At 39.2% G+C, this 11852-nt stretch overlaps 1 protein-coding gene across 12 annotated transcripts in view; it reads left to right on the top strand.

Moving 5' to 3' along the window:
- rims2b (regulating synaptic membrane exocytosis 2b) overlaps positions 1-5693 on the top strand; it is a 62868-nt gene extending 57175 nt beyond the window's left edge. For all 12 annotated transcript variants that reach the window (XM_036145382.1, XM_036145381.1, XM_036145380.1 and 9 more), the window contains 5 exons: positions 397-532; positions 785-897; positions 1686-1787; positions 3576-3715; positions 4767-5693. In XM_036145382.1, the coding sequence (XP_036001275.1) occupies positions 397-532; positions 785-897; positions 1686-1787; positions 3576-3715; positions 4767-4955 (680 nt within the window). In that variant the 3' untranslated portion in view covers positions 4956-5693. The remainder of the gene's footprint in view (positions 1-396; positions 533-784; positions 898-1685; positions 1788-3575; positions 3716-4766) is intronic.
- Positions 5694-11852: the final 6159 nt, after the last annotated feature.

The raw sequence follows: 11852 nt of genomic DNA, 5'->3' as shown, positions 1-11852 counted from the left end.
CCATCTTGGTCTGGACTAATTTGAAAAACAGGTTTTTAACCTCAAGGTGATCTTCCTTGTAAAATTAAGGTTTAAATAAAAAAAAAATACAAATCAGTTTACACTTCAAGCCAACATCCATCTCCATTTAAAAAAATTTAAGAGCTTGTTTGATATTTCCTCTTTAAGTCTTGCTCATGAATGACATCTAGTCAAAGACCTGGACTTACTTGGAGGTTTCACTGGGAAAGGAAGCAGTTTAATTAAACCTCTCCAGCTTAGAAGAGTGGTCATCCATCCAGCCAGGATTATACCAAAAAACTTGATGAAGGCAGACGTACAATCTCAGCGTTGATCAGTTCCTACCAAAAAGTCATTTAGATTTGTCTTAAATCTCTTTCATTCGCCCCTTTACAGAGGAGGAGAAGAAGAAGAAGGTGATAAGACTTCCTGTCCAGAGGAGTGTAGAAACCGGCTTGGCCATCGAGTTTAAATCTCGATTCACCCGACAGCCGAGTCGAGATCCGGATGCCGAGGACCCCAAACCTGGAGCGTATGCCACTTTATTGTGCTTCTGTTGTTTCCTTCTTTCTCAGTTCTTATTATTTCCAGTCTTCTTTAAAAAAAAAGCCATGCTACCATCCCTCACTTTAACATGTCAGTCTTTACTAATCATTAAATTTTTACTGCTGTCATTTTTTGTATTGTGTTTGTCTTATGCTTTATGTTTTCTACTGAATGTTTTATCTCCATGTATAAAAATGTTAATATATCTGACCATTTGTTCCTCTCTACATCTCGCCAGTCTGATATTTCCAGGAGTGAAGTTGGCATCAGACAAGCAGTTCACAGGATTCCTGGAGGGATTAGGTCCCGGCCAATTGGCTGGACGGCAGACTTTGGCCACGCCCCCCATGGGTATAACAAATTATTAATATTTAAATATTATCATTTACATTTATTTATTTAATCATACGTACTAATTGATCATCCTTTTATATGTAATTGGATCTTTATTTGATTGCTTCTGTGAGATGACTACACCTGCAGAATTTCGCTTTTAAACATGTTGATAAGAAAAAATTTATAAAAATCACCCCATTATTAGTTTTCAAAAAGCCATTTCCATTTCAATACTGAATTTAGTTTCTATTTGCCACAGCACAGAGGAAAGCAGCCTTTGTACTCAATTAATAAAGTCTGATATATGGTTTTTACCACATACATAATAGTAAACACAAAAATGCCACAAGAGACATAATAAAACTAAAAAATGAATAAGAGATAAATAATAAGGCCAAAAATATGCATATATGTACTGTATCTATAGAAAATTTATAAAATCACACAGGATAATAAGGAAAACGGCGCCGAAATTTAGCGCTTTTGATTGTTATTAGATATTTTTATTATGATTGGTGTTATTTTTGTTAAGATCATGGTTATTAAAATTTTGTGCTGTGATGGTTCTGTTTCTTTATTTGTTCTCTCAGGACCCACAAATATACGGTTAATATTTATCTGTTGCAGCATTTCTTCTGGCAAAGCTCTGTCTGTGTTCACGTTCTTTTAAGAATCTATTTTAGTTTCCATGAGTCAAAGAGGCGCGCTGTGGATAAAAATAGCTGCACGACTCGTACGGCTATTTTTATATAAAAGCAAATTCAACAGCCTTAATTTAACCTGACTGACTCTCTGTTGATCAGGGGACATTCAGATCGGGATGGTGTACCGGAAGGAACGGCTGGATGTGGAGGTGATTCGAGCCCGGGGCCTTGTTGGTAAACAGGGCAACAAGAACACTCCAGGTGGCAAGAACTCACATTTTCTAATATTACACATTTAAAAATTAGACCTTGTGGTCCAATCTGCCGCTCATAAACAAATCGGTGACAGGTACAACAACCCTAAACATGCAGCCGGAGTTAAAAGGGAATGGTTTAGCTCAAAACATATTCAGTTAGAATGGCCTAGTCAAAGTCCAGAGCTAAATATAATCAGGAATCTGTGACAGTTGTTGACAGATGCTCTCCGTTGTTTAAAAAGAAATAGAAAAACAAATAAATGTGTAAAGCTTGCAGTTGCAATTTAAATGAAAGGTGGTTCTAATTCTGATGCATGGCACACGTTGTTTTATTTTTAGGACATTTTTAAAATCCATGGATCATTTTACCTTTACCTACTTTGTGTTTTTCTATCCATTTAAATCCATGTTCAAATTTATTCAACCTGAGCTAAGATGGCCATAAAATTAAAAAGTGTACTGGGAAAAAAAATCGAAAGACTTGTGTAAATTGTGTGTATTTAATGTATTTTCAGTGATAACTGTGGTAAAACATTGATTTACAAAAATCTCTGCAGTGACTATCTGAAGTGATTCTAATAAAACAGAGCCTGCAGCACCGCCTGGTGGTGAGTGAGAGCATTTAGGTCAAAGAACATTGCTGAACAGGACAGAATGTGCTGTACAGACTTCAGGTGTGACCATGTTGTAATCCTTTATGATAATTACTATTTAAAGGCAACTCTAAACAAATAGGTTTTCAACCTTGATTTAAATTAACTCAGGGATTCAGCACTTTACAGTTTTCTGGAAGTTTGTTCCAGATAAGTGGAGCATAGGAACTAAATGCTGCTTCTCCTTGTTTAGTTCTGGTTCTAGGTATGCAGAGTAGGCTGGAACCAGAAGACCTTAGTGGTCTGGAGGGTTGATACACTGATAACAAGTCTGTGATGTATTTAGGTGCTAAGCCATTCAGGGATTTATAGACTAACAGAAGGATTTTAAAGTCTATTCTCTGAGATACAGGGAGCCAGTGTAAGGACTTTAGAACTGGGGTGATGTGCTCTACTTTCTTAGTCTTAGTAAGGACGCGGGCAGCAGTGTTCTGGATCAGCTGCAGCTGTCTGATCCACTTTTTAGGCAGGCCTGTGAAAACACCGTTGCAGTAATCAATTCTACTAAAAATAAACGCATGGATTAGTTTTTCCAGATCCTTCTGAGACATCAGTCCTTCAATCCTAGAAATGTTCTTCAGGTGATAGAAAGCTGACTTTGTAACTGTCTTTAGATGCTTTTGGAGGTTTAGGTCTGAGTCCATCACTACATTCAGATTTTGGGCCTGATCAGTGGTTCCTAGTCAAAACAGCTGAAGTTTGTGCTTGTAGATATTGAATAGGAGGGGACCCAGGAGGAACCCCACATGTGATTTTTGTGGTCTCTGATGTAAAGCTACCAACTGATATTAAAAAAGTCCACTCTTTAAGTAGGATTTAAACCAGTCGAGTGCTTAACCAGAAAGGCTGACCCAGTTTTCAAGGCGCTTTAACAGAAAGATCGACTGTTGAATGCTGCTCTCAGGTCCAATAATACCAGCACTGTGGTTCTTCTACGGTCTGCATTTATATGTATGTCACTTAAAAATGTTATAAAGATATAAAGAAACAAAGAACAAGTAATTTCCCTCTGGGATTATTAAAGTATGTCTGATTCTGGTTCTGAAGAACAGAAGTGTAGCCATTCATAGGTTTTTGCATATGACCTTTTTGCGTGTTTTTACTGACTTTTGAAAGATGGTGTGTGCTTGTGCTTGCAGCTCCTTACGTGAAGGTGTATTTAATGGATAATGGGAAGTGCGTCTTGAAGAGAAGAACGCGTCTCGCAAGAAAAACTCTGGATCCACTTTATCAGCAGCAGCTACAGTTTGAAGAAAGTCCCGAAGGCAAAGTGCTACAGGTAAAATGAGAAAACGATAAAGTCACTGACCAGTCATTTTTTATCATACTTACAATTTATATTTTTCAGCTGGTAATCAGTTCAGGTAATATTCAGATCCATGTCCAAAGTTTAGAAATATATGTGACAGAAAGTAAAAGGCCACTGAGTCCCAATCTGCAGAAAAGTGATGGACCTAAACTAAACTGTGCAACACTCAACTCCAGCGTCAACAACACATAACAAAATGGCCAGTCCATCAGAAACTAGTAAAAGCAAATTGTTCACCTTTAACCTGAGTCCTTGATGTGTAGATTTAAGATGATTTATCCAGTGAGGAGGAGGAAGTGAGAAGAAATGTTTTCTGAGAGCAGAAGCTTGGATATTTGTTTCAGATTTTTAAAGAAAGAGCTACTTTAGACAAAGCATTTTATTCCCTAGCTAGAAATTTATTTTGTATTATCCAGCTAGAAAGTTTTTTATTGTTTTAAAGAAAAAGTTTTTGTTTTGTTTGTTTGTTTTTATCTGTGGACTCTAGCGATCTGAGACACTAGAGAGAACAACCCATCATCTATGGATAGTAGTGCATTTCTGTTTTAACGAGACGTTGCTCCAAAGGCTCTTTTTATGTCAGTCAAAACAGAGTAATTAAAAAAAAAAAAAAAAACTCTCCTAACAATGGAAAAACTGGCTACTATTCGTTAATGTTTTGGATTTTAAATGTTTTTGGTTTTTCTGGCTCTAAATTAGGATGCTTAAACAAAACCTCATCTTGTGTCCGCCAACCATTTTCTTCCTTCAAAAATCTTCCCAGTCGGTCAGTGTCACAGCAGCATGATGTTGCTTTACCAGGCCTAAACAAAGACACGTTTTACTTTAAGGATTAAAATTTTAAATTTGGACATTGATGTAAAGATTTCAAGTTTCTTGTGCTTTTTTTGTGCATTGTTAATAAAAAAAAAGTCAAACTGGAATTTTCCCTATTGCTTTCAAATAAAGCATTAAAATAATCTAATAACTAAAATCCAAGATGTGTCTAAATGTCAGATGTTTAATTTGTCTGTCACTGTAGATCATCGTCTGGGGCGACTACGGACGGATGGACCATAAATCCTTCATGGGAGCTGCTCAAATTCTGTTGGACGATTTGGACCTGTCCAACATGGTGATTGGCTGGTTTAAACTGTTTCCTGCAACGTCATTGGTGGACCCGGCGTTGGCCCCGCTAACCAACAAGGAGACAGAAGGCGCCAAATCGTAGCATCGGGAGACGGGATCGACTGTCGTCGCATTAAATGGGCCGTGAGCGAGAAGGAGGGGACAAGCAGTCGCCGGGTCCAGTGACCCTCCTGTGCTCCTGCATGCTGCATGATGATGTCACATTGATGACGTACCAGTGCCATGAAGATGTCATCCGGCGGAGGGAGGCTCCACCCCTCGAACGAGGAGAGGGCGGGACCGGTTCGGCAAAAGATGCTTTGAAAAGAGAGGCCAAAAGACTTCAAGCTGCCAGCCAATCACAGCAGCTCCTCCGAGTCATGTGACAGGAGGCGACATTAGGGAGCTAGACTTCGTTCTGCAGGAACATGGAGGTCTGCTGCTGTATGGTTTTGCATGGAACGACAAATAAGACGAGAGGAGTTAAAAAAAACAAAAACATCTGAAACAAAAGCAGGAAAAAAATAAATAAAACGACAACGTTGGAATGTCGCCTGAAAACTGCAAAATAGTTGTTCTTTTCCATCATTTATGATTTTGTAAGATATCCCTGACATACATCTGTTTTTGCCGGTGTCACAAATAACTCATTTTTTCAGAGATTACATAACGTGACTTTAGATCCATGAAGGTTCTCTAAAATATTGTCCGTCCTGTAAGGTTTAACGTTCTGCTGCTATGCCTGCTACAGCCTTGTTTAAAAAAAAAAAAAAAATCTGGGATGCTGTATAAAATGTAAATAAATACAGAATGCAATGATTTGCAAATCATTCAAACCATATTTTTCTTTGAAATGTCTTCTGTTTGTTCAGAATAGCTGTCATCTTGCAACCATGCAAACATAAAAAAGCTATACCTTTTCCACATTTTATGTCTTTTTTTCCAGGCTTTTAAAGGCATCACATGCATGCAAGTATTGCAAGTCTCTGCTCGATATTTAGTTGATGCGTCAGAGACACTGCTGGGTAGCCGTCTACAAGAAGGGACAGAGAGCTGATTGCGCTTTTTTCCCAGCAAATGCTGCAAATCTTCTATAGGTCTGCTGAGGAGAGTCTGATCTGTTGGAGTAGCAGCATCAGAGCCAGTGACTTTAAAAAAAAAAGGTCAACCAGCTAATAAAGCATGGTTCTGTTTTTGGGACTCCTCCAGTACATCTCAAGATAATTCTGGGAAAAAGAACATTGCAAACAACCGTGAGTGTCTTCAGTCAGATGCATCTTCAGTGCCGCTGTAAGACAGACCTCTACAGGAGATCCTTCCTGCCTGCAGCTATCGATATCTACAACTTGTTGAAGAAGCCCCTATAATATGAGCTGCAACATTTAATTTCCCTTTGGGTTTAATAAAGTATTTTCTGAATTGAATTTTATCAGAACGGCGGCCTCAAGACCTCTTGGTCTCTGCAGACTTGCTTTTTGGTGTTTTCTGCTATACCTCTCCACAGGTCAGGTTGGATGGAAAGACATTTTTAGGTATTGCCAGAAATGTTTAACATTTAAATCCAGGCTCAACCTGTGGCACTGAAAGACATCCACAGACCGCTGCACAAGACACTTCTTTATCCTGGCAGGTCCCCGTTACGTCGGAAGAGAAACTATCGACTTACTCTGGGGTTCAGACCACGCTGGAGCAGGTCTTCTGAGAAAAAAAAACACCTTTAAAGATCTGGCTGCTGTCATCTTATCCTCTATGGAGATTACTCATGCAGTTATTGCTGAAGAACAAAGATCCCTACAGCATGATGCTGCCACCGCCTAACTTCACAGTACGGATGCTTTTAGCCAGGGGAGCTGCAGCATGTCATCTCAAGACCAGTCGTTCTTCTACATGGTGAAGGTCCTTCTACCCAGAGCTATCTGTTTGGTTGGCAGCCAGGTGGAGCCAGGGTTCTGGTGATGTGCCGGGGCACAATCCAATATCCAAGCCCCATTTCCTGCCTTCTGCTCCAACAGGTGAAACCATTTCATGTTAAATGCACCACAGCTGGACACCAGTAAAGTTATAGAAGCATCTGAAGGATAAACAGAAGGTGATAAACAAAGTTAAATTTTGAATGTCATCGTCATAAAGGCTTTGCATATTAAAGTACATTAACATTGAAATAGCAAAAATTTTAATCCAACTATTTCACTTTGCCATAAACAGATATAAGGGACAGAATCTGAGGAATACATGATTGTAACGTGTTTAGAAAGAAGGCTACAAGGCGCTGTGAATGAGGCCTACAGGTGTCTGCACCTAACACACAATTCATCAAATGAGCCAAAGCCTTATTTTCATTACAAGCAGCAAGTTACTGATGCAGCTTCTTCACATTTCCGATGGTTTTAAAAATGCTTAAGATAAAATAAACTGGGTTTTTTTGGGGGGGGTCACAACATCAAAAAAAAAATAAAAATTACTAAATCCTGACTATTTTCTCAGAATTCTGGTGTAATTTTTCCCCCCTCAGAATTCTGAGAAAAAAGTCAGAATTGAGTAGATTTTTTATTTTATTTTTTGAGTGGCCCTAATCTCTTCCGTACAACATGAAGGCGTCACTGGTTGGCGTGTTCTCGTCTAAAGTGTTGATTCATATTCTTAAGTGAAAGTATGGGTACCTGATTCAAAAAAGAATCTGGTAAAAGTGCCAATTTAATTGTTTTACTTAAGTAAAACAATTAAATTGGCACTTTTACTTTTACCTGATTCAAAAAAGAATCTGGTAAAAGTAAAAGTGCCAATTTAATTGTTTTACTTAAGTAAACGTAAGAAATTACAGGTTCTATATTGTACTTAAGTACAAAAATATAATTATTATTTTTCTTAAATGATACAAAATAACTTTTCAATTTAATTAAGTTTATTCTTAAGTTTAAAAATATTCTTTAAAAAAAAAGCATTTTTATGCCTAGAAAATTGGTTAACTTTCCTCTTTTGCTCAAAACATCCTGCCTCGGTCTAGTGTTGTTCTTTAATGCTGGTATTCACAGCATTAAAGTTGCAAATAGACCTTGAAACATAATCAAAATGTAAATTTAAAATTTAACAAAGGCCTTGTGTCGCAGGATCTGATGCCTCATCTGCAATGCTTCACTGTCTTCATTCATGTCACTAATACACAAACTGGGCTCCAGCTGGACAGATTCTCTTCACACACTGGATTTTCTCTGTTTTGTTGCAGCTGTTATGTCATTATGTCGTTATTAATATGTATACAAGTACGTTTTGTAGAAAGTAAGGAGTAGAAAGTACAGATTTTTGTGTTCAAAGGAGTAAAAACTCCTTAGAAAAATACTCAAAGTACAGCTACTGAAAAATTCTACTTAAGTACAGTAACTAAGTATTTATACTAAGTATAAATAACTAAGCATTTATACTTAGTTTCTTGACAACTCTGCTTATTGTTTGGAAATGCACGTTTGCTTCTTTCTCTGGGATAAATAGAAATCAGGTAGGATGAGCATTTTGTGATGCTGGAGATCAAGCATGTGACAAAAGACATGCTTCATGTTGACTTTTAAAAGGATTAACATACGTTTAAGGAGATGTTGTGGCCTGATAGCAAACAGGCTTAAAATCGAGGCAACCGGACTTTCGCTCAGTTCTTTCTGAAAACGTTCCTGTCCAGGAGTCTTTGTCAGTTCTGGTGGCTCGCTCTTCTTGAGCAACCTGCAGTTGGTGCTCTGCTGTTTTTAAAGGACATAGAGGTCCATCCTCCTAGGAGCATTTTAGGTTAGATGCATATCAATGACCCGCCTGCCACTGTCCTGGGTCATTAGAAGCTTTTGCCTGGTGTGAGTGGAGTACTTGGTCACCTGAATGATGATGAGATGCTGCTGTAATCTCTCTGGAATGTGTTGGAGGACCGAGCTGTAAACACTGAGGAGTTGGGAGCGCAACCCTCCCTCTTCTTAGTGATGGCTTCTTTCCCCCCTCTTTCAAATAATCTATTCTCCCTGTCCAAAATCTGAACGTCATTGTCGTCTAAACAGTGTCCTTTGTTCTTGAGGTGCAGGTGGACTGCTGAATCTTACCCAGAGCTGCTGGCCCTCCTGTGCTGCTCCATGCATTTATGTAGCTGTTTAGTTTCTCCAATGTATTATTAGGTTTGAAATTTACTGGTATGTTGTGTTTGGAGAATATTCTCTTGAGTTTCTCAGAACCCCCTGACACACACATATGGAATGACAACGGTTCTCTCCTCTGTGTTGTTTTCTTTTCCTGCAAGCTTTGTTGGCTGATTTGACAAACACCCAGTTCGGATAACCACGAGCCTGCAGTGATTTCCTGACGTGCCTGTGTTGTTTTTGTTTCTCCTCTGCGGCAGAGGGAACGTTTTCAGCCCGATAACTTAAAGAGTTCTGATAACAGAGAGTTTGTGCTCCAGTGGATGAAGTGAATCAAAATGCAGATATTAGTCTGTTTGTGGGCTTCTGGTAAACCTGTTTTGAGACTCCCATCCTTCTCAGTGTGTCCCGCACAGTCCAGAAAAGGCAACATGTTGTTATTGGCATCCTCTCTGGTGAACATTATGTGGCTGTCCACTGAGTTGATGCCTCAACTTCTTTGGTTGCCTCTTTGCTTTTACCGACAGAAACATGGAGGTGCCATGGACTCCCCAGTGTCCCCCATTGTGGCCAATTTGTACATGGAGGAGGTGGAGAGCAGGGCCCTCAGTGCTTACAAGTATTTAAACTCACTGGTTTAAATACGTGGATGACACTGAGACCAAAATCCAAACCAGGCGTTGAGGCATTCATCAAACCACATCGACTCAGTGGACAGATTCAACGTCTCAAAGCCACCAAGAGTTCAAGATCCAACATGGCTGCCACAAACAGCAGCAGGAATAATGTTGCGTTCCATTTGCAGTAGAAACTCGGCAATCCCGGCTTCCAATTAAAATAAATAAATCATTACAGACGCTATAGTCAGACTTTCCTCTCAGAAAGGCGGGGAGATTCTTTAAGGCCGATTGTCGGATCCAACATGGCAGCTCCAAGCTGTGATGAAAACATGTTTATTTTACAAGACAGAGTTGTAAAAGTGCGTCTAGAATCAGTGTTACATGTAGCGGCTGCAACTCTGGACCGCATAATTAAAAGTGCCGTTTGCATGTGGAACATACAGCTTTGAAAGGACGTTTATAAGAGGTTCAACGAACAAAACAGCAGCTTTCCTGGCTGTCGCCATATTGGCATCTTAACCTTATTTTTAATTTTTTGGAATCCCGACTTCTCCGACTGTATTAGTAGAAACTTTTTTCACTTGGGTTTACCCCTCATTCACAGCTCCTATTTTCCATTGACGAGGTAAATGCAACATAACTACTAGTTCATCTCAGGTGGCCACGGTGCAACACTCCACCAGCAGGGGGCAGCAGAACCTAGGGAGGGAAAAACTACAGCATACATGTGAAGAAAAATAGGCACGATGGTGGGAAAAAGCCAACCGTGATACATTTTAAGATTTTGCGTAATCTTTTATGCATCAAGGGCTTTTTGGGTGTAATCCAATATGTAAATTTTGACTTTGTTTTAATTTGATGAAATAAATGCAGGATTCTTTGCACAATTTCTTTTTGTAAAACTGAGATCAATTAATTGTAGAACCTTAAAGCGTAGAAGAATATAATTCATAGTAATCATTTCTGTTCACCGTGATCGTAGAAAGCAGACTGAGGCTTATTTGATAGTGAAAATGTGAAGCTAAAGAAGATTAAATCTCTCGAGCCGAGTCAATCCACTTGATGTGAACCTTTAATCCTTAGTGCAGTTTACCATGTTTTAGTTTTACAGACTCAAAAAGAAAAACACCAAACAAATTGGATCATGCAAGTCAGAAAAAACAGCTCCACGACAGCTTAACACAATAATAATGACCATAGTAATATTAATAATAATAATAATAAATATACACAATCACACCCACACACAAAGTCAGCCGAGTACCAAAAACAGTAACAAGAATCAGAAACACAGATGCTTTAATGGCTTCAATCTGAGTAGGGAGAAGAGGAACCACAAACTAAAAACACGACGTTTATAATCCGGATGAGATTGATGCTGCCGCCGGTCCGCTTTTGGTCCCAGTTGTGGTTCTTTTTTGTTTTGACTTTTTGGTTTCAATTCTGGTTTTAGAAACTGTCAGAAGTGAATAAGTAGAAAAGCCCAACAACTCCAAAGGACCGGACAATACGCTACGGCAGAACAAGCGGCATAAAAGATAAAAAAACAAAAAACAAACAAATAAGAAACCCTTGACTATGATGAGGATCACTTGACCTGGGGATGTTGTCCTGCTCCCTGCAGGACCACAAAGCGAGGATTTACTTCTAAAAACAAAACAAAACGAAAGCTTAATGAAATGAAATTGTGCTTTATACCCCCCCCAACACAATAATACTCTGTGCCAACACGAGAAATGTAACAGGAAATAAATGTCAACAGGACAGAAATTATAGCCATGTTCATCCAAAGGCACTCACATTCATGCACCGATACACAGATCAGTAGGCAACTTGGGGTTAGGTGCCTTGCCCAGGGGCACTTAATCATACAGTCGCCCCAACACATGCATATTAATTATATGCAGCGTTCCCTTGTGGACAGACGTCCCGTCTGATTCCAGACGACCGCCGTGTCACCAGCAGTGTGGAGTGACCTCCGCCCAGCCTCGTTTAATGACCACGGCTGACGGCGTAAAAGTCATCATGCAAATTCTGAACCATAAAGAGGTTTTATTGGCCACCAAAAAAATATATATATAAAACCTAAAATAAAAATCAGCCCGCTAGCAGGCCTCTTTGGAAACCTCCCCCTGGTCACATGATCCTCATCTTTCCCTTAAATAGACTCAACCAGCATCCTTAAAAATCGGAGGGACCTTTTGAAACTTTCCACAAACTCCCGTGTCCGATGGTTCCTTATCTCAAAGTTATGCTCTCAGCTGCAAAGAA

Source organism: Fundulus heteroclitus, chromosome 13 (genome assembly GCF_011125445.2).
Source record: "Fundulus heteroclitus isolate FHET01 chromosome 13, MU-UCD_Fhet_4.1, whole genome shotgun sequence".
In the NCBI taxonomy this organism is placed as follows: Eukaryota; Metazoa; Chordata; class Actinopteri; order Cyprinodontiformes; family Fundulidae; genus Fundulus; species Fundulus heteroclitus.
This window is presented reverse-complemented; position numbering and strand designations above follow the sequence as displayed.